The following is a 23,572-nucleotide window of genomic DNA, read 5'->3' on the forward strand; positions in this document are numbered from 1 at the left end:
AAAATTCAACATCCATTTATGATAAAAACTCTCCAGAAAGCAGGAATAGAAGGAACATACCTCAACATAATAAAAGCTATCTATGACAAACCCACAGCGAACATTATCCTCAATGGTGAAAAATTGAAAGCATTTCCCCTAAAGTCAGGAACAAGACAAGGGTGCCCACTTTCACCGCTACTATTCAACATAGTTCTGGAAGTTTTGGCCACAGCAATCAGAGCAGAAAAAGAAATAAAAGGAATCCAAATTGGAAAAGAAGAAGTAAAACTCTCACTGTTTGCAGATGACATGATCCTCTACATGGAAAACCCTAAAGACTCCACCAGAAAATTACTAGAGCTCATCAATGAATATAGTAAAGTTGCAGGATATAAAATCAACACACAGAAATCCCTTGCATTCCTATACACGAATAATGAGAAAGTAGAAAAAGAAATTAAGGAAACAATTCCATTCACCATTGCAACGAAAAGAATAAAATACTTAGGAATATATCTACCTAAAGAAACTAAAGACCTATATATAGAAAACTATAAAACACTGATGAAAGAAATCAAAGAGGACACTAATAGATGGAGAAATATACCATGTTCATGGATTGGAAGAATCAATATAGTGAAAATGAGTATACTACCCAAAGCAATTTACAAATTCAATGCAATCCCTATCAAGCTACCAGCCACATTTTTCACAGAACTAGAACAAATAATTTCAAGCTTTGTATGGAAATACAAAAACCTCGAATAGCCAAAGCAATCTTGAGAAAGAAGAATGGAACTGGAGGAATCAACTTGCCTGACTTCAGGCTCTACTACAAAGCCACAGTCATCAAGACAGTATGGTACTGGCACAAAGACAGACATATAGATCAATGGAACAAAATAGAAAGCCCAGAGATAAATCCACACACATATGGACACCTTATCTTTGACAAAGGAGGCAAGAATATACAATGGAGTAAAGACAATCTCTTTAACAAGTGGTGCTGGGAAAACTGGTCAACCACTTGTAAAAGAATGAAACTAGATCACTTTCTAACACCGCACACAAAAATAAACTCAAAATGGATTAAAGATCTAAATGTAAGATCAGAAACTATAAAACTCCTAGAGGAGAACATAGGCAAAACACTCTCAGACATAAATCATAGCAGGATCCTCTATGATCCACCTCCCAGAATGCTGGAAATAAAAGCAAAAATAAACAAATGGGATCTAATTAAAATTAAAAGCTTCTGCACAACAAAGGAAAATATAAGCAAGGTGAAAAGACAGCCTTCTGAATGGGAGAAAATAATAGCAAATGAAGCAACTGACAAACAACTAATCTCAAAAATATACAAGCAACTTCTGCAGCTCAACTCCAGAAAAATAAACGACCCAATCAAAAAATGGGCCAAAGAACTAAATAGACATTTCTCCAAAGAAGACGTACGGATGGCTAACAAACACATGAAAAGATGCTCAACATCACTCATTATTAGAGAAATGCAAATCAAAACCACAATGAGGTACCACTTCACACCAGTCAGAATGGCTGCGATCCAAAAATCTGCAAGCAATAAATGCTGGAGAGGGTGTGGAGAAAAGGGAACCCTCCTACACTGTTGGTGGGAATGCAAACTAGTACAGCCACTATGGAGAACAGTGTGGAGATTCCTTAAAAATTGCAAATAGAACTACCTTATGACCCAGCAATCCCACTTCTGGGCATACACACCGAGGAAACCAGAATTGAAAGAGACACATGTACCCCAATATTCATCGCAGCACTGTTTATAATAGCCAGGACATGGAAACAACCTAGATGTCCATCAGCAGATGAATGGATAAGAAAGCTGTGGTACATATACACAATGGAGTATTACTCAGCCGTTAAAAAGAATTCATTTGAATCAGTTCTGATGAGATGGATGAAACTGGAGCCGATTATACAGAGTGAAGTAAGCCAGAAAGAAAAACACCAATACAGTATACTAACACATATATATGGAATTTAGGAAGATGGCAATGACGACCCTGTATGCAAGACAGGGAAAGAGACACAGATGTGTATAACGGACTTTTGGACACAGAGGGAGAGGGAGAGGGTGGGATGATTTGGGAGAATGACATTCTAACATGTATACTATCATGTGAATTGAATCGCCAGTCTATGTCTGACGCAGGATACAGCATGCTTGGGGCTGGTGCATGGGGATGACCCAGAAAGATGTTATGGGGAGGGAGGTGGGAGGGGGTTCATGTTTGGGAATGCATGTAAGAATTAAAGATTTTAAAATTTAAAAAATAAAAAAAAATAAAAAAAAATAAAAGGAAATAAAATTATAAAATATACTATAATAAACAGTGAGGGGATAAACTTGAAGGTGTAAAATATGACATTAAAAACACAAAATGTGGCTGAAAATAAAAAAATATAAATATTTTAGACTATGATTGCACTTAAATGACTACCAGTTTAAAACAAAAAGAAATAGTTACAGGTCAACATACATGTAACCACAAATCAAAAATCTAAAATACATACACAAAAAACTAGAGAGAAAGTAATACAAGCACACTGCTAAAGAAAGTGATCAAACCACAAGGGAAGAAACTACAACAGTAAGAACATAACAGAGAAGAATTACAAAACCAACCAGAAAACAAGTAAGAAAAGGCAGCGAGTACATTCCTATTGATTCACTTTAAATGTCAACAGAGTAAACGCTCCAATCAGAAGCAACAGTGGTTGACTGTATAAATACAAGACCCATCTGTATATTGTTTATAAGAGATTCACTTCAGAGGTAAAGAGAAACAAACTGAAGGTGAAGGGATGGAAAAAGATAGAAATACCAAGAAAGCAAAGGCAGCGTTAGTCATATCAGACAAAATAGACTTTAAAACAAAGTCTAGAACAAAAGACAGAGCATTATAGAATGATAAAAAGATCAATGCAAGAAGAGGTATTATACTTGTCGATATATATGCACCCAATACAGAAGCACCAATATGTACAAAGTAAATATTAACAGGTATAAAGGAAGAGATTGACAATAGTGCTGGTGGACTTTAATATTTCACTTACACTAATGGATGGATCATTCAGAAAAGAAAGCAATAAGAAAACCGTAGTCTTAAATGACACGCTAGACTAGTTGGACTTAATAGGTAAGTCCTGTTGGGCTTAACAGGACATTCCATCCAAAAACAGCAAAAGAAACATTCTTTTCAAGTGCCCATGGAATGTTCTTTGGGATAAATCACGTTAGGCTGCAAAATAAGTCTGAGCGATTTAACAGGACAGAAAATATGTCAAGCATTTTTTCCAAGTACAATACTGTGAAACTAAACATCGATTATAGAAGAAAAATGGGAAAAATACAAACACGTGGAGGCTAAACAACATGCTACTAAAAAAATAATGGGTCAATGTAGAAATCACAGAAGAAATCAGAATAGCACTTGAGACAAATGAAAATAGAAACACAACTTTCCAAAAGCTGTAGGATTTAGTAAAAGCACTCCTAAGAGGGAAGTTCATAGTGAGACAGACCTATCTCAAGAAACAAGCAAAAAAACCTCAAGTAAAAAATGTAACTTATCATATAAAGGAATGATAAAAGGAAGAACGGTGGAAGGAAATAATAAATATCTGAAGGAAATACATAAAATAAAAGCAAAAAAATAGAAAAGATCAGTGAAGCCAAGAGCTGGTTGTTTGAAAAGATAAACAAAGTTGATAAGCCTTTAATGAGGCTCATCAAGAAATAGACAGGATCCAAATAAAATAATAAATGGAAGAGGAGAATAAGATAATACTACAAACAGTTATAGGCCAACAAATTGAACAACCTAGAAGAAATGGGCAAATTTCTAGAAACATACAATCTTCCAAGACTGAATAAAGAAGAAATAGACTATCTGAACAGATCAATCACTAGCAGTGAAATTGAATTTGTTGAGGGGCGGGGAGAAGTTCAAGGCCAGATAGCTTCACAGGGGAATTCTACCAAATAAATAAAGAAGAGTTAAAATCTATCTTTCTCCAACTATCCCAAAAAATTGAAAAGAAAGAAACACTATAAAATTCATTCTATGAGGCTACCATTACTTTGATGCTGAAACCAAAGAAACTACAGAAAAAAAAGAAAATATCTCTGATGGAAATTAGAAAACTGAATTTGACAATATATAAAAGGGATCATAAATCATGATCAAGTGGGATTTATCCCAGGGATGGTGGTTCAATAAACACAAATCAATCAATATGATATAAAACATTAACAAAGGAAAGATAAAAATAATTGGATAATCTCAATAGACACAGAAAAAAGCATCTGACAAAATTCAACATCCATTCATGATTAAAAATGCTCATCAAAGCTGGTGTAGAGGAAACATATCTCAACAAAGTAAATGACATTTAAGACAAACCTTTAGCTAATATCTTACTCAGCAGTAAAAAGCTGAAAACCTTTCCTCTAAAATCAGGAAGAAAACATACATGCTAACTCTTGCCACCTCTACCTAATGTAGTACTAGAAGTCCTAGCCACAGTAATCAGACATGGAAAATGAATAAAAGGCATCCAAATAGGAAGGAAAGCAGAAAAACTGTCACTTTTTGCAGATTACTTGATACTCTATATAGAAAAGCCCAAAGTCTCCAACACAAAACTATTAGAACTAATAAATGAATTCAGTAAAGTTGCAGGATATGAGACTAGCATACAGAATTATTGCTTTTCTATACGCTGATAATGAAATGTCTGAAAGAGAAAGCAAGAAAGCAACTGTTTAAAATCAAATCAAGGCTAGATTTATGGCCCAGGATGTGATCTATCCTGGAGAAGGTTCTGTGAACACTTGAGAAAAAGGTGAAATTCATTGTTTTGGGGTGAAATGTCCTATAGATATCAATTAGGTCTAACTGGTCTATTGTATCATTGTGTTTCTTTGTTAATTTTCTGTTTAGTTGATCTATCCATAGGTGTGAGTGCGGTATTAAAGTCTCCCACTGTTATTGTGTTATTGTTAATTTCCCTTTTCATGTTTGGGAACGCATGTACACCCGTGGTGGATTCATGTCAATGTATGGCAAAACCAATACAGTATTGTAAAGTAAAATAAAGTAAAAATAAAAATTTTAAAAAAAGTCTCCCACTATTATTGTGTTATTGTTAATTTCCCTTTCATACTTGTTAGCATTTGTCTTATATATTGCGGTGCTCCTATGTTGGGTGCATATATATGTATGATTGTTATATCTTCTTCTTGGATTGATCCTTTGATCATTATGCAGTGTCCTTCTTTGTCTCTTTTCACAGCCTTTGTTTTAAAGTCTATTTTATCTGATATGAGTATTGCTACTCCTGGTTTCTTTTGGTCTCTATTTGCGTGGAATATCTTTTTCCAGCCCTTCACTTTCACTCTGTATGTGTCCCTTGTTTTGAGGCCGGTCTCTTGTAGACAACATATATAGGGGTCTTGTTTCTGTATCCATTCAGCCAGTCTTTGTCTTTTGGTTGGGGCATTCAACCCATTTACGTTTAAGGTAATTATTGATAAGTATGATCCCACTGTCATTTAATTTATTGTTTTGGGTTCAGGTTTATACACCCTTTTTTGTTTCCTGTCTAGAGAATATCCTTTAGAATTTGTTGGAGAGCTGGTTTGGTGGTGCTGAATTCTCTCAGCTTTTGCTTGTCTGTAAAGCTTTTGATTTCTCCTTCATATTTGAATGAGATTCTTGCTGGGTACAGTAATCTGGGCTGTAGGTTATTTTCTTTGATCACTTTAAGTATGTCCTGCCATTCCCTCCTGGCCTGAAGAGTTTCTATTGAAAGATCAGCTGTTATCCTTGTGGGAATCCCCTTGTGTGTTATTTGTCTTTTCTCCCCTGCTGCTTTTAAGATTTGTTCTTTGTGTTTGATCTTTGTTAATTTGATTAATATGTGTCTTGGGGTGTTTCGCCTTGGGTTTATCCTATTTGGGACTCTTTGGGTTTCTTAGACTTGGGTGATTATTTCCTTCCTCATTTTAGGGAAGTTTTCAACTATTATCTCCTCTAGTATTTTCTCATGGTCTTTCTTTTTGTCTTCTTCTTCTGGGACTCTTATAATTCAACTGTTGGAGCGTTTCATATTGTCCTGGAGGTCTCTGAGATTGTCCTCATTTCTTTTAATTTGTTTTTCTTTTTTCCTCTCTGATTCATTTATTTCTACCATTCTATTGTCTACTTCACTAATCCTATCTTCTGCCTCCGTTATTCTACTATTTGTTGCCTCCAGAGTGTTTTTGATCTCATTTATTGCATTATTCATTATATATTGACTCTTTTTTATTTTTTCTAGGTCCCTGTTAAACCTTTCTTGCATCTTCTCAATCCTTGTCTCCAGGCTATTTATCTGTGATTCCATTTTGATTTCAAGATTTTGGATTAATTTCACTGTCATTATTTGGAATTCTTTATCAGGCAGATTCCCTACCTCTTCCTCTTTTGTTTGGTTTGGTGGGCATTTATCCTGTTCCTTTACCTGCTGGGTATTCCTCTGTCCCTTCATCTTGTTTATATTGCTGTGTTTGGGGTGGCCTTTCTGTATTCTGGCAGTTTGTGGAGTTCTCTTTATTGTGGAGTTTCCTCGCTGTGGGTGGAATTTGTGGAGATTCCTTAAAAAACTGGAAATAGAACTGCCTTATGACCCAGCAATCCTACTGCTGGGCATACACACCGAGGAAGCCAGAATTGAAAGAGACACGTGTACCCCAATGTTCATCGCAGCACTCTTTATAATAGCCAGGACATGGAAGCAACCTAGATGTCCATCAGCAGATGAATGGATAAGAAAGCTGTGGTACATATACACAATGGAGTATTATTCAGCCATTAAAAAGAACACATTTGAATCAGTTCTAATGAGGTGGATGAAACTGGACCCGATTATACAGAGTGAAGTAAGTCAGAAAGAAAAACACCAATACAGTATACTAACACATATATATGGAATTTAGAAAGATGGTAATGATAACCCTGTATGCGAGACAGCAAAAGAGACACAGATGTATAGAACAGTCTTTTGGACTCTGTGGGAGAGGAAGAGGGTGGGATGATCTGGGAGAATAGCACTGAAACACGTATAATATCACATAAGAAATGAATCACCAGTCTAGGGTTGATGCAGGATACAGGATGCTTGGGGTGGGTGCACTGGAATGACCCAGAGAGATGGTATGAGGAGGGAGGTGGGAGGGGGGTTCAGGATTGGTAACATGTGTACACCTGTGGCAGATTCATGTCAATGTATGGCAAAACCAATACAGTATTGTAAAGAAAAAACAAACACTAAAAAAGAAAATCAAATCAAAAAGAATAAAACACCTAGGAGGAAACTTAACTGAGAAAATGAAAGATTTATGCTCTGAAAACTCTAAAACAATAATTAAAGAAATTGAAGATGATACAAAGAAATGTAAAGATCCATATTCATGGATCAGAAGACTTAATATTGTTAAAATTTTATGCTACCCAAAGCAATCTACATATTTAATGTAATCTCTATCAAAATATCCATTACATTTTTTTTCGCAGAACCAGAACAGATAATCCTAAAATTTATATGGAGCTGTAAAAGACTCTGAATAGCCAAAGTCATTCTGAGAAAGAAGAATAAAGCTGGAGTTATTACACTCTCTGGCTTCAGATTATATTAAAAAGTCAAAACAACATGGTACTGGCACAAAAACAGACACACAGCTCAACAGAACAGAATAGAGAGCCCAGCAATGAACCCACACACCTATGGTCAATTAGTCCATGACAAAGGAGGCAAAATATACAATGGAGAAAAGACAGTCTCTTCAGGAAGAAGTGCTGGGAAAACTGAACAGACACATGTAAAAGAACCAGATATTGAACAATGGACAGGTTCCAAATTCAGAAAGGAGAACATCAAGGCTACATGTTGTCACCCTGCTTATTTAACTTATGTGCATAGTACATCATGTGAAATGCCAGGCTGGATGAAGCGCAAGCTGGAATCAAGATTGCCAGGAGAAATATCAATAGCCTCAGATATGCAGATGACATCACCTTTTAAAAATTTTTTTATTTTAATTGGAGGCTAATTACTTTACAATATTGTGGTGGGTTTTTCCATATATTGATATGAATCAGCCATGGGTGTACATGTGTTCCCCATCCTGAACCCCCCTCCCACCTCCCTCCTCATCCCATCCCTCTGGGTCATCCCAGTGCACCAGCCCTGAGCACCCTGTCTCATGCATCGAACTTGGACTGGCGATCTATTTCACACATGACAATATACATATTTCAGTGCTCTCAAATCATCCCACCCTCACATTCTCCCACAAAGTCTAAAAGTCTGTTCTTTACATCTATGTCTTTTCGCTGTCTCGCATATAGGGTCATCATTACCATCTTTCTAAATTCCACATATATGCGTTAATAAACTGTATTGTTGTTTTTCTTTCTGACTTACTTTGCTCTCTATAATAGGCTCCAGTTTCATCCATCTCATTAGAACTGATTCAAATGCATTCTTTTTAATAACTAAGTAATATTCCATTGTGTATATGTACCACAGCTTTCTTATCCATTCATCTGCCGATGGACATCTAGGTTGCTTCCATGTTCTGGCTATTGTAAACAATGTTGTGATGAACACTAGGGTACACGTGATACCACCCTTATGGCAGAAAGTGAATAGGAACTAAAGAACCTCTTGATGAAAGGGGAGAGTGATAAAGCTGGTTTTAAACTCAACATTCAAAAAACTAAGACCATGGCATCTGGTCCCATTCCATCATGGCAAATAAATAGGGAGATAATGGAACCAGTGAAAGACTTTATTTTGGGGGGCTCCAAAATCACTGCAGATGGTGACTGCAGCTATGAAATTAAAAGACGCTTGCTCCTTGGAAGAAAAGCTATGACCAACCTAGACAGCATATTAAAAAGCAGAGACATTACTTTGCCTACAAAGGTCCATCTAGTCAAAGCCATGGTTTCCCCAGTAGTCATGTATGGATGTGAGAGTTGGACCATAAAGAAAGCTGAGCACTGAAGAATTGATGTTTTTGAACTGTGGTGCTGGAGAAGACTCTTGAGAGTCCCTTGGACAGCAAGGAGATCAAACCAGTCAATCCTAAAGGAAATCAGTCCTGAATATTCATTGGAAGGACTGATGCTAAAGCTGAAGCTCCAATACATTGGCCACCTGATATGAAGAACTGACTCACTGGAAAAGATCCTGGTGCTGGGAAAGACTGAAGGAAGGAGAGGATGGGGACAACAGAGGATGAGATGGTTGGATGGCATCACTAACTCAATGGCTATGAGTTTAAGCAAGCTCTGGGAGTTGGTGATGGATGGACAGGGAAGCCTGGCATGCTGCAATCCATGGAGTCACAAAGAGTTGGACACGACTGAGTAACTGAACTGAACTGAGAACATTCTCCAACACCATTTACAAAAATAAACTCAAAATGGATTAAAAACTAAATATAAGACTGAATGCTTCTAGAGAAAAACATAGGCAGAATACTCTTCAACATAAATCATAATTTTTTGGATCTGTCTCCTAAAGCAAAGGAAACAAAAGCAAAAATAAATGGGACCTAATTAAACTAAAATTTTTTTGCACAGCAAAGGAAACCATCAACAAAACAAAAAGCAACCTACTGAATGGGAGAAGATATTTGCAAGTAATATGAATGATAAGGTGTTAATATCCAATATACATAAACTGCTCATGTAACTCAACATCAAACAAACAAACAAACAAACAAACACCTAATTAAAAATGGGCAGAAGAAATGAATAGACATTTTTCCAAAGAAGACCTTCAGAGAACCAACAGTCACATGAAAAGATTCTCAAGACTGTAATCATCAGAGAAACGGAAATCAAAATCATAATAAGACATAACCTTATACTCGTCAGGATGGCTAATTCCAAAACTCTACAAATAACTAATACTGGCAAAGATGTAGAGAAAATAAAACACTTGTACACTGCCGGTGGGATGTAAATTGGTGCAGACACTGGAAGACAGTATGGAGTTTCTTCAAAAAGCTAAAAATGGAACTATCATTGATCCAGAAATTCTACTTCTGGGTATATATCCAAATAAAACACACTGATTTGGAAACGGTACATGCACCCCAGTGTTCATACCAGCACTATTTACAATAGCCAGGCTGTGGCGGCAACTTAAGTGTCCATCAACAGATGAATGGATAAAGAAGGTTTGAAGTATATATAATGGAATACTCCTTCATCATAAAAAATTATGAAATTCTGACATTTGCAGCAAAATGGATGAGCTGATAATGTATTAAGCTTAGTGAAATAAGTTGGGCAGAGAAAAAAAATACTGTATGTTATTGCTTATATGTAGAATCTAAAAAATGAGGCAAGTAGATGTATATATAAAAAAGAGAAACAGACTCGCAGATATAGGGAACAAACTAGCGGTTGCCACTGGGAAGAGGGAAGAAGAGTGGGCAAGATAGGGGTATGGAATTAAGAGGTACAAGCTATTATGTATAAAATAAATAAGCAACAAAGATATATTTTATAGCACAGGGAAGATAGCTAACACTTCACAATAAATTTAAATGGATATAATTTATAAAAATATAGAATCACTATGCTATATACTATACCTAAAATCAGTATAATATTATTAATCACCTATGAAAGTGAAAATCGCTCAGTCGTGTCTGACTCTTTGTGACCCTATTGACCATAAAGTCCATGGAACCAGGCCAGAATACCGGAGTGGGTAGCCTTTCCCTTCTCCAGGGGATCTTCTCAACCCAGGGATCACACCCAGGTCTCCCACATTGCAGGCAGATTCTTTACCAGCTGAGCCACCAAGGAAGCCCAAGAATACTGGAGTGGGTAGTCTATTACTTCTCCAGCAGATTCCCCAATCCAGGAATTGAACTGGGGTCTCCTGCATTGCAGGCAGATTCTTTACCAACTGAGCTATCAGGGAAGCCCATTAATCACCTATATGTCAATAATTTTTTTTAAAAAATTTTGTAAAAGCATTCTTGGATGTAAGGACATGTCCTTTGTTTCCTTGTGGGAAATGGCTAACGTAATCTATAGTCAGGCAGGTGGAAGACTCAAGGTATTTCAACTGCCCTCTGGAGGGTATTCTTTGGAAAGATGGAAGTTTCCAGAAATCTGCAGGCTGCACAATAGGAGACAGCCATCCCTACAGGCTTCCAAGAATCAAATGTCAGCAATTTCCTACGGCTCAATCTAATAAAAGAGACCAAGGACTTGAACCCCCTCACAGGACATGAGGTAATTAAAAATTCCACAGATTAGTCCTTAGAAATTTAATTCTAAGCATAAGGGTACATAAGGTTAAAAAAAACCTGGTTATCTATTATGTACCAAATTGTGTTCACCCCCGTCCCCTCAATTCACATGTTAAAGTCCTAACCCTTAGTACTTCAGCATGTGATCTCACTTACAAGTAATTTTTATTTTTTTTCAGAAGTAGTTACTTCAGGTGAGGTCATATTGGAGCAGGGGGACCCCTAACTCAGTGTGATGGTGTCCTTATAAAAATAAACTTTGAACACAGAGACATGCACATGGGGGAACTCCATGTCAAGATGAGAGTTATGGGGTCCCAAGGCCAGTGAGCCAGAAGGAGCTGAAAGCAAGGCCTGGGATGCACCTCTCCCGGAAGCTTCAGAGATGGTGAGGCCCTGCCAGTACCTCTGGAGCTCTGAGGTTACACGTTTCTGATGGTGAAGCCATTCAGATTGTGATGCTTTGTTAGAGCAGTTCTAGAAGGCAATGGCACCCCACTCCAGTACTCTTGCCTGGAAAATCCCATGGGTGGAGGAGCCTGATAGGCTGCGGTCCGTGGAGTCGCTGAGAGTTGGACACGACTGAGCGACTTCACTTTCACTCTTCATTTTCATGCATTGGAGAAGGAAATGGCAACCTACTCCAGTGTTCTTGCCTGGAGAATCCCAGGGATGGGGGGAGCCTGGTGGGCTGCTGTCTATGGGATCGCACAGAGTTGGACACGACTCAAGTGACTTAGCAGTAGCAGCAGCAAATTAACATGTGGCCTAAGAGGGCTGTGCTCATTTGGAAAGAAAGCCCAAGGCTGGCTCTACATCCAGCAACTCAGGGCCTCGTAGAAACATACTTCACCTGAGCGTGGTCTGAGCGTGGTTGTCCTTGGAGGGGAGGAGCAGACCCAGGTGGGTGTCAGGATTCTCTTTGATAATGCTAAAAATCCAAAAATCCATGTCTGTGCCCAAATCATGTTTTCCAAAGCTAATGGATCCTATGGCACTGGGAGGGGTAAGGCAAAAAATTCGGACTGAAATTATATCTCTAAATCTTCTAGGTCCAGAAGGATTTCCTGCAGTGCCTCCTAAGAAGCCTTCACGTTCTGTGCCATCTTTGGGTTTAACTCACTGCTAGGAAAGCTCTTGAATATTTTATCTTGGAGAAGTGTTTTTTGTCCTTGCTAGTCTGTGCATGTGAAAATGAAGTGATTTGATACTCAAAAGGAAAAATAGATTATTTTGCTGGCAAATTGGTTTTTTTGGATCAATGATTTGGAGACCTGAAGGCTGGAACTGGTTGCCAGGAGGCAGAGCATCCATCTCCAACAGATGAGACTGATTCTCTGCAAGCTGCACTGAGTGTGATGATGCTAAGATAACCAACTACACATTTTCCATGTGGATCTTTAAAAAACAATATCAAATATAAAATCAGCTTATACGTGGCCTCCAGAGAGAACAAGTTTTTTTTTTCCTTTCCAATCTAGATTGTTGTAAGGAGCTCTGGTTCCGACGGCTTTACCAGTTGACAGAGCCTATCAAATTTTTATTACAATCCCCAGAGCTGGAGACAATGCAGAGCAGTTTGCTGGATTGTGAGCAGATTTTCCTTGAGGGGAAGAATATGCTCAGCATTGTTGCTTCTTTGCAAACAGTCTTGCAGGATGGGAGCAGCTGTTCTTCAAATTATTTTTCTGATGGAGAGGGAAGTCTACCTTTCACTCATTGCATCCTCAAGAGAGCATGCAAAAATGCATAGAAACACACTTTTAGAATTGTCCCCATCTCCCTCTTTGGGCTCTCTGTTCCTCGCTTCCTTTTTTCTTCCCTAATTCAATTTTTGATTTGTGCTGTGAGAGGAGAGGGCTTCTTAGGCCTGAATTTCTTCCTCTGATGACAAGGAAAATGTAGAGGAAAATATCAACTCTCGTACAGGGGCCAAAGGCAGTTCCTTTGCCTTTGAGGATTCCTGGCACGAGGGAAGGAGCCAGGAACTCTTTCAGGTGAGAAGACAGAGGGGAGGTGTCTGAGTGGTTTGCCACTCATCCCTTGGGGTAGCTGCTTCAGCAGAATCCTGGCTGCAGGATGGCTGGAGCTACTGCAAGATGAGGTGCCGAGGCCCAGGACTCAAATGCAGATGTTACATCAGTCGATGCCAATTGAACCAGGAAGATTATTTTAACCTTGGAATGTCACTTTATGTGTTTCAACACATGGTTCATTAGTTAATCTCCAGGAAAGTTTCACTCAGGGCCCCCTTTGTCTCTGTGCTTATTCGGACAGCCAGACCATCAGGCATGCGATGAACTGCAGATTGAAACAACCTCAGCATCCCCAACAGATGGGGGTGGCATGCGGTGGGTGTGGACACACCAGGTGAAAACCACAAATCACTCACCGTGGCATGTTTGCCCCTTTATTTTGTGGAGCTGAGGGTGAGGAGGTGGTGGTTACAACCCAGAAAGGTAGTCAGTGTAGGTGTAGGTGTTGGGAAGGTAGGCTACACCTCTTCCATTCATCCTATAGGCTGACCTCAGTAGAACAGCCTGCTCTCAGTGGAAGACCCTTAACTATTCTCAGAAGGAAACAGTCAAGCATTTGAAAGTTACATTTCCAGGTGGGTCTAAAGCCTTCTGCTGTTAAATGGTAACAATGTTTCATCTGGGGAAGAGACGCTAAGGTCTCCCCTGTTGACACAGTCATGCTCTGATTCTGAAGTCATCTTCTGAGCACAGGTAGACTAAATACCTTGAGCCTCAGTCTTGTAATGTTAGTAACAACAGCCAGAGTTCTTCTAGGTGTTGCTGTTGTTTAGTTGCTAAGTCATGTCCAACTGTTTTGCGACCCCATTGTAGCTCTCTAGGGTCCTTTATCCATGGATTCTCCATGCAAGAATGCTGGAGTGGGCTGCTATTTCCTTCTCCAAGGGATCTTCCTGACCCAGGGATCAAGCTGTGTCTCCTGTGTTGCAGGCAGATTTTTTTTACTGCAGGGCCACCAGGAAAGCCCTCTTTTAGGTGAGGCAACAGCTAAATTCAAAGAACTGGTTTGCTGTCAGAAAGACTCTCCACTCACCTGCCCTGGTCAGCCCTATTTTGGGGGAAATAAAATCTCAAAGTTAAAAGATTTATGCTCTCAACTTTAAACTCTAAAATATAAATGCACTATATATCTTCATTTAAGGGAAAACTGACTCATTGGCAAGATAAACTATATACAGAAGTGGTATTGAGAGACTTGTGTACAGATATAAGCATTAAAAGTTGTGCAAGAAACAGCAAATATTCAAGTAGCTAAGTAGCAACTTGGTAAATTTTATACTAAGGGTGGTAGTAATATATTGTAGTCCTCAAGTTTTCTAGCCGACACTGTGACATCAGAGCGAACTCATTATTTTGAAGCATTTATAGTAAACCCTACTTTGTACCAATAGATATCATTACAGAAACATACCATATCCTAATTGATTAATTTAGATATGCTTCTCTTACTTTATTTCATGGAGGCCAAGGCTTATAGTTTTGAAAAGCTAGTATAGATAGATCTATCCAGAAAATCTTTACAAAAGAATCATAAAGTATACCTCAAACATTCTCCCTAATATACATTAGAATGTAATAAACATTCCTTTCCATTTTCCCTGGAAAAATCCAAGTAAATGAGAAAATTTAAGACAGGATTATTCAGGAAGTGGAAAAGACTTTCCATGCTTTTGATTTTAAATTTATCAGCCACAAACAATCCATGTCTTCATGGTGAACTTAATCTGATGAAATAAGCATTGGGGCTTTGAATTAATTAGCTTGTCATTTAATAAGCACTTTTCTGATCACCTGCCACTTTTGAGGGCCCTGCTGGCATGGGCATCTTGTTTCTTTGGGATTTTAAACAAAGGAGCAACAGTAGTCAGCAGGAAGGGAGACCAGGAACACAAGAGACACACAGAGGCAGTGTCTCCAGATCTGCAGCTTATCAATGATAAAGTGTGATGTTACCAGGGATCTGAGTCAGTGGCTGGAATGCCCCACACAAAGCGATCAGATCCCAAACATGTGATGGTTGATGAGTCACTCGATGGTCTCACTCGGGTGTCTGAGTCCCACTCAGTTGCTCACACTCATTTTTCTCCATCTGCTGTGCTTCCTTGTAGAATTGGGGGCAAAATTCTTGGGTCCTTCCAGGTCACATTCCATCCAAACTAACTGTACTTTAAAACCTTGGAGAAGTTAAGGTGGCTCCTTCCTAAAAGGTGGGAGATTTCAGTCTTGACCTAGAGCATATCAACCTTCGTTTGAGATTTTAGTGTAGCAGCCGGTAGTTTGGTAAGAAATCTATCACCTGTTGCACTATGCAGAGTTCCCAGTCAGTCAGTTCAGTTCAGTCACTCAGTTGCGTCCGACTCTTTGCAACCCCATGAATCCCAGCACGCCAGGCTTCCCTGTCCATCACCATCTCCCGGAATTCACTCAGACTCATCCATCGAGTCAGTGATGCCATCCAGCCATCTCATCCTCTGTCGTCCCCTTCTCCTCCTGCCCCCAATCCCTTCCAGCATCAGAGTCTTTTCCAATGAGTCAACTCTTCACATGAGGTGGTCAAAGTACTAGAGTTTCAGCTTTAGCATCATTCCTTCCAAAGAAATCCCAGGGCTGATCTCCTTCAGAATAGACTGGTTGGATCTCTTTGCAGTCCAAGGGACTCTCAAGAGTCTTCTCCAGCACCACAGTTCAAAAGCATCAATTCTTCAGTGCTCAGCTTTCTTCATAGTCCAACTCTCACATCCATACATGACCACGGAAAAACCATAGCTTTGACTAGATGGACCTTTTTTGGCAAAGTTAATGTCTCTGCTTTTCAACGTGCTATCTAGGTTGGTGATAACTAGGAGTAAGCATCTTTTAATTTCATGGCTGCAGTCACCGTCTGCAGTGATTTTGGAGCCCCAAAAAATAAAGTCTGACACTGTTTCTACTGTTTCCCCATCTATTTCCCATGAAGTGATGGGACCAGATGCCATGATCTTCGTTTTCTGAGTGTTGAGCTTTAAGCCAACTTTTTCACTCTCTCTTTCACTTTCATCAAGTGACTTTTTAGCTCCTCTTCACTTTCTGCCATAAGGATGGTGTCATCTGCATATCTGAGGTTACTGATATTTCTCCCGGCAATCTTGATTCCAGCTTGTGTTTCTGCTAGCCCAGTGTTTCTCATGATGTCCTCTGCATAGAAGTTAAATAAGCAGGGTGACAATATACAGCCTTGACATACTCCTTTTCCTGTTTGGAACCAGTCAGTTGTTCCATGTCCAGTTCTAACTGTTGCTTCCTGACCTGCATACAGGTTTCTCAAGAGGCAGGTCAGGTGGTCTGGTATTCTCATCTCTTTCAGAATTTTCCACAGTTTATTGTGATCCACACAGTCAAAGGCTTTCTAAGAAAGTAAATAATCTCTTTCTGCCCTCAGGGAAACTAAACATATGATACTATCACTGGTGAAACATGGTTTTGCATTGTTTTTTACATGAAGTTTTACAAACTTTGAAATGAATTTTTAAAAAATCCTGGTTTTGTAAAAAGATGCTGAGCAAAATAGTTTTTTGGAAATATATTTTCATTATAGAAAGATATTAAGCACATGTGATTATGCTTCAAGGTCTGAGCAGTTAGCAATTATTTTTCAAATATAACATCACATGAAATCTCTGTATACAAGATGTGAGTTAAAGAATCCATACCTTGTGATAATATCCATCAAGAGTCTGTTGCATTCCTTGTACTCCAGGGGGTCCCTGTATTAGAAACAAGTCAAAGGCATATGTAAACATTTATCAAAGCAATGTATATTTAAATAATGTGCCTAAGAATTCTGAAAATCTTACAGGTAAGAAAAACGAAGAGTCTGTTTAAGTCAAGTATTCTAATTAATAGAGAATTACATGGACATTAACTTATCAGGTTCCCAAATATATTTCTAAGTTAAATCCTACATGAATCCAAAGAAAGGTCCTAACTGGGAACATGTAACATATTACTAGACAGTCAGCCATCAGCATATTCTTTATTGAAAGGAATTGTTCCCATGAAACTCCTCAAGGGAAGAGCTGAAGGGCTCTAGTTTATTGTTGACACTTCTTAGAAGCCTTTGATCAACATGTTACAGAAATAAATGTGTGCTGTCCATGAGTCATCAACTTAAAAGTTAAAGGAAAAGCAGTTTTCCTTTTTCCTATTGCTTTACTCTTCTTGAATTAGTTGGGTAAAAATGGGCTGCCCATGAGCCTTCAGGCCACAAAAAGATATTTGCTGTGTAATGTCAGGTTTGAGACATTTAAGTACATGTGGTTTTCAGTTGATATGGGGATATTCATGAAGTACTATGCTGAGCTGCAGGCAGATACAAAAGAAGTAAAGAAACCTGTCTCTCCCTAAAACTTTCTGAGTTTTTCAAGGATTACATTTTGGGGAGAGGGGCATAAGAAAATGCAAAGATTAGCATGATTTTAATTCAAGTAGTTCAGGCTAAGGTATATTCAGTTATCTAAGAAAAGAGACTGCATATTTCATCTATACTTTGAAAGCTTCTCAGTTCAGTTCAGTTCAGTCGCTCAGTCGTGTCTGACTCTTTGCGACCCCATGAATTGCAGCACGCCAGGCCTCCCTGTCCATCAGGAGGAGAGAAAATGTTAGAGAAGCGAAGTTCTCACAAGGTAAGACGCTAAAAGACTGAGCGTCTTTGTGACTGAACAAACCAAAGTCACTATTATACAAAGATTATTATTTTAAAAAGGGAACAAAAGCTTTGAAAAGTGAAGAAACATTTTAAGAGGCAAGCATTATGGAGAACAATATGGAGGTTCCTTAAAGAACTATATATAGGGTTGCCTTGTGATCCAGCAATCCCACTCCTGGGCATAGTTCTGAGGAAAAAATATAATTCAAAAAGATCCGTGCCCTGCAATGTTCACAGCAGCATTTTTACAATAGCCAAGGCATGAAAGCAACCTAAGTGTCCACTGGGCTTTCCTGGTGGCTCAGATGGTAAAGAATCTGCCTGCAACGTGGGAGACCCAGGTTTGATCCCTGGGTCACGAAGATCTTCTGGAGAAGGGAATGGCAACCCAAGTGTCCACTGACAGGTGAATGGATAAAAAGGATGTGGTACATTACAGTAGAATATCACTCAGCCATTGAAAGGAATGAAATAATGCCATTTGCAGTGACATGGATGGACCTAGAGAGTGCCATACTGAGTAAAGTCAGAGAAGGACAAATATCATATGCTATCCCTTATTTGTGGACTCTAAAAAATGACACAAATAGACTTATCCATAAAACAGAAACAGACTCACAGAGAACAGACTTGTGGGTGGCAAATGGGGAGAGGGCTGGATTGGGAGTTTGGGATTAGAAGATGTCAACTATTATATACAGAATAGATAAATAACGGGTCCTACTGTACAGCACAGAGAACTATATTCAATATATCCTGTGATAAGCCATAATGGAAAATAATATGAAAATTATAAAAATGAATCACTTTGCTGTACACCAGAAACTAACCCAACATTGTATATCAACTACAATTTAAAAAAAAGAAATAGTTTAAGAAACATTTGCTATCTGCACTCACTGATATGGGTAACACCTTAAGTATATTGAAAAAGATTAATATTGGTCAACACCTATGACAGGTATTCCTTATGAACGGCCTGTGACATCTCTTCTAACACGAAGCCTTTGCTTTGTGTCATTAAACGTTGAGGACAGGAAGATGTAATGACGGATGATGGAATCAGGGTGGTGTAACTTGTGAGAAAATAATAGGCCTTGTGAGGAATGGAGCTTACTGCAGTTGGAAAGACAAATGATGCTGTTACCTTGCTGGAATCAAAACAGAGCTAATGTCAGAAAAGAATTCTCAAGGCATTATATATTTTTCAGGTTCTCTTTGCATCAGCCAGCTTTGCGTGATGTATTCTAGGTCAGGTAGTTGAAGTGAGAGGAGAGCAATCACTGAGTTGGGGTTATTTCACAAAGTGTCCAGCCAAGAAGGTGTGGGTTAGGAACTCATTCTTGAAAGTCAGCAGACAGGAGACTCCATTGATCCTTCTGCAACCATTTTTAATGGGGCAAGCAGAAATCTTAAATATCATATATATCTAGTAGTAGCCACAACAGGTAGCTTAGGAGTATATGCATGGTAGGCATTTGGTGAATGGTGAATGCGTGTTGATCATAAGTCCAATTAGATCAAAGAATAGTGATGTGGTGGGTAAATTTAGCTTCAGACATATTCATCTTAACCAAAAGTGAAAGGCTGAACAATTTAGGTGCCGAATATAGCAGAGCAATTAATAACATCTCTCAACTAGAGCATAAGAATCAATCAAATAATAATAGCAGGCATTTATATAGTATGTATTGTGTGCCAGGCATTACACCAAGGGTTTCAAATAGACTAACTCATTTAATCTCTACAATGACACCACAAGGTACCTACTCTCATTATTTTCAATTCAAAGGAACAGAAAATGAGCATTTGGAATGGTTTGCTGGCCGAAGGTTACACCACTGGTAATCGGTAGGGCTAATATTAAATGGAGGCAGCCTGGGTCCAAACTCACTTCTTATTTACTCTACTCTTTTAACATAAAGCAGATTCTCAGCCTAAAATAACTTTGGGGGTAATTTTTCTGTCATGCTGACCATGACCTGAAGAATACAGTGTCTGATTGCGCTTTCCTGTTTTACTTACAATACTGAAATTGAAAATAAAATAAGCAAAACTGGACTTGGCACTTCATATGAGCCGGCAGTGTCCCTGACACACTGTCTCTGGAGGCAGTGCTACTGGAGGGCTGAGCAAGGCCTCTCTCTACGTCCCAAATCTGTCTTCAAAAATTCTCTCCAGTCATGATAGGGAGATTTTGCCTGGCTAGCCCCCAGATACCTCCCTATCACAACTATACTCAAAATGCATCTTATCTTCCTTTGCAGAGCTTGACCGAGGAGGTGGTCAGAGGGCACACGCAGAGGGCCTCTGGAAGGGTCTTGCAGGAAGCAGCATGGTAGGGCCTGCACAGCACAGGTGTCATGGTGGATGAGGACAGTATAAATGATGGGATGGGGCTAATCCTTTAAAAAGTTGGGTGAGAACTGGGTCTGGTCTCTCACAGACTGGTTATCTGTCTGTGGCATGCACCTGCTTTCCATGAATACAGAATGCATTCTTCACCCAGAAGCCTGTGGGTGAGCACACCTCCCAGGACAAAGCAGGGGAGCCCAGGGCCACTCTTCCCTCTAAAAACAATAGCAAGAGCAGAGCCAGCTGAACAGGGTCACTGGTCAACAGAAAAGTCTGAACAACGTTATTCAGATACCCACAAGATTGATAAACCTATAAAAGTTACTTCCAGATTCTCTCATGTCCTGTTCTTGCCATAAAATGCCAGACTCATAGAGCTGTATTCCAAATGAGGCCAACCAGAAATTTTAGGCTCTGGGGCTTCATCTACTGATGAGCATTTATGATGACTTTTTTCTTTCTTGTTCTTTCAGTCCCTGGGATATGTTGGGTACCACAAATTCCACACATAATGTAACAGAGATTTACAGCGAACAGTCTAGCCTGCAGGCAGCACTTCTCACAAATTCTTCCAATGCACAGAAAAACCCTGTGGGGACTGGCAGAAGAGCCGGGACTGGGGCCTCCATCCTGCCGGACTACAGCCAGGGCTCTGGTGCCTCCATGCGCTGCTCAACCTCCATCAAGATGGGGATAGTGACCACAGAGAAACAGGGTGCACGTAAATGCCAAAGGCAGTTCTCTGCTTATTGTCAGAAAAACAATACAGACCCCGGGGTCTTGGGATCAGTGTTTGCCCTATAGCCACATCCCCTAGAGATGTGCTATTTTTCTATTTTCCATGCTGATACAAAGCATGGCTAGAGGAGATCCAGACTCATTTGTTTCCAAGTTTATTAAATGCTGTCAGCCCTGTAGATCATCAGCAAAGCATGAGGAGGAAGACTTGAAAGACATGTATGAGCGACTAATCCTCAGGCATCACATGGTGTTAGTAGATGCTCCTGGGTGCTCAAGAGGTGACTTCCTCTGAGGAAGATCCCCTGCAGGAGGGCATGGCAACCCACTCCAGTATTCTTGCCCAGAGAACCCCATAGACAGGGGAGCCTGGCGGGCTACAGTCCACAGAGTCTCAAAGAATCGGACACGACTGACATGACAGCACACACACATGGCAAGGAGATATGCTTAGATGACTCAGGCCCAGGAGAAGAGAGGCCAGCCACGGAGGGCATGTCAGCCCTGGCTAACGTTCTCAGGGGTTCTACTAGGAAGACCAGCTGAAGGTTTATGGAGAAGAAACGTGTCCCGATATCCTGTCCCTGACAATGACCCGCAGTGCAGCTGTACGGACATCGTGTCTACATAGTATCTGTCTCCTATGCTGCTCTGCTTCACTCTTTGTGTTGGCTTGGGATACACAGGACATGTGGGCTAACGTGATAAGTACACAACCACACAGCAGTTTTAAAACACTCATGAACTCCAGCGAGACACACCTGTTCAGAACCCAACTGTGCTCACGTGTTACTTATCTGAGCGGTTTATCAGCCTCATGTGGGGAGAGACCCAGATGCTGTTTCGTGTTGCAAAGAATTGGATCTGGTGTGAAGAAGTGAATGAAAGCTGCATTCAACTTGGGAACACAGACTGTTAGTGGTAGTTTAAAGCTTTTTTTTTTCTTTTTTTTTGCTAACACCTTGCTAGAGGTGGAAGACAGAGAAAAACATGATGTCGGCCACCAGCATCACTGGATGCTAGTGTGGAAAATGATGAACTGTTGGCCTTATCACTTCCTCAGAATTCAGTCTGGGCTATAGATTCCCAGTGTTTGAAGGATGGACGGGTTCTCTGTTAAGGCTTCTTCAGTCCTGGTCTTGGCTGCACTTTTGCTTTTCAGCAGTTCATGCAGTATGTGGAGCTTGAAGAATCCACTTTTGCCCTTTTTCCCCTCCCTGGCCTTTGCTGTGAGCCCTCTGTGCCCACCAGGGCTGGGCCTTTGGGTTAGCTTCAGCGCACCCTCAGTGCTCTGAACTGAGGCCTCTGCAGCTCTTCAGTCACTGTGCTCCCTCCCTGGCCCTCTCCTGAACTGTTTCCTTCCTCCCTCTTCTCTGAAAGCATCCTTCAGTTTACCATAACTGCTGACGGGGCCTCCGTGCACCATCTGGGTACTACTCATCTCTGCACACCAGAGCTCTTCAGGCTCTCTCATCAGGAGCTCCTTTCAGGATTCACAAACACATATTTTCAGGTTGTGCTCAACTGCTTTCTGGCCTTGTGGGTTTCCGACTAACTTCACTAACAACCTTTGAAATATCAAAACCCTAACTATGAAAAAAGTTGTACTGATCAACTTTCTTCAAAACATGCTAAAAAGGCAACTTTGCTATAAGGAGAGATATAATAGAAAGTTTGTTACTGAAAACTCATTTGAGTTAATTTTCAAGAAATATTTTAAATTTTCTAATGGCTAGTAGAAAAGGCAGAGATGGCTAATTATTTTTCTGATATTAAAAAATTAGGGAGGGAGGGAAAGATGGCGGAGGAATAGGACAGGAAGATCACGTTCTCCCTCACAAATTCCTCAAAAGAACATTTCAACGCCGAGCAAAATCCACAAAACAACTTCTGTAGGCTGGCAGAGGACATCAGGCAACCAATAAAGCAGACCATTGTCTTCAAAAACAGGTAGGAAAAAATATAAAAGACGAAAAAGGAGACAAAGGAGGTGGGGAGGGAGCTCCGTCCCGGGAAGGGAAGCCCGTCCCGGGAAGGGAATTTTAAGAAGAGAGGTTTCCAAACACCAGGAAACACTCTCCCTGCCGAGTCTGTGGCGAGCCTTGGAAACACAGAGGGCAACATAACAGGAAGGAAAAATAGATAAATAATTAAAACCAAGAGATTACAAGCCCACCAGTAACTCCCCCAGCGGAAAAGCAGCACAGACGCCTGCATCCGCCATTGGGAAGTGGGGGCAGGGCAGGGACGCGCGGGAGGCGCGGGCTGCAGAGCTTTGCAAGAATCGGGCAGGAGCGCCCCACGCTCCACCAGAACGATCTAACTTGGGCTAGCAAACCAGACTGTGGGATAGCTACCACGCGAAAAGCTCAAACATAAGACACCGCCAGGACCCAGCACAGAACAAAGGACGGA

General features: G+C 40.0%; 1 protein-coding gene across 1 annotated transcript in view; it reads right to left on the bottom strand.

The window, feature by feature from the left end:
- COL19A1 (collagen type XIX alpha 1 chain) overlaps window positions 1-23,572 on the bottom strand; it is a 488,172-nt gene that overhangs the window by 119,567 nt on the left and 345,033 nt on the right. The window contains exon 17 of the mRNA XM_042253848.2: window positions 17,070-17,123. Coding sequence (XP_042109782.1) covers window positions 17,070-17,123 — 54 coding nt within the window. The remainder of the gene's footprint in view (window positions 1-17,069; window positions 17,124-23,572) is intronic.

This window comes from Ovis aries, chromosome 9, assembly GCF_016772045.2.
Source record: "Ovis aries strain OAR_USU_Benz2616 breed Rambouillet chromosome 9, ARS-UI_Ramb_v3.0, whole genome shotgun sequence".
Lineage (NCBI taxonomy): Eukaryota > Metazoa > Chordata > Mammalia > Artiodactyla > Bovidae > Ovis > Ovis aries.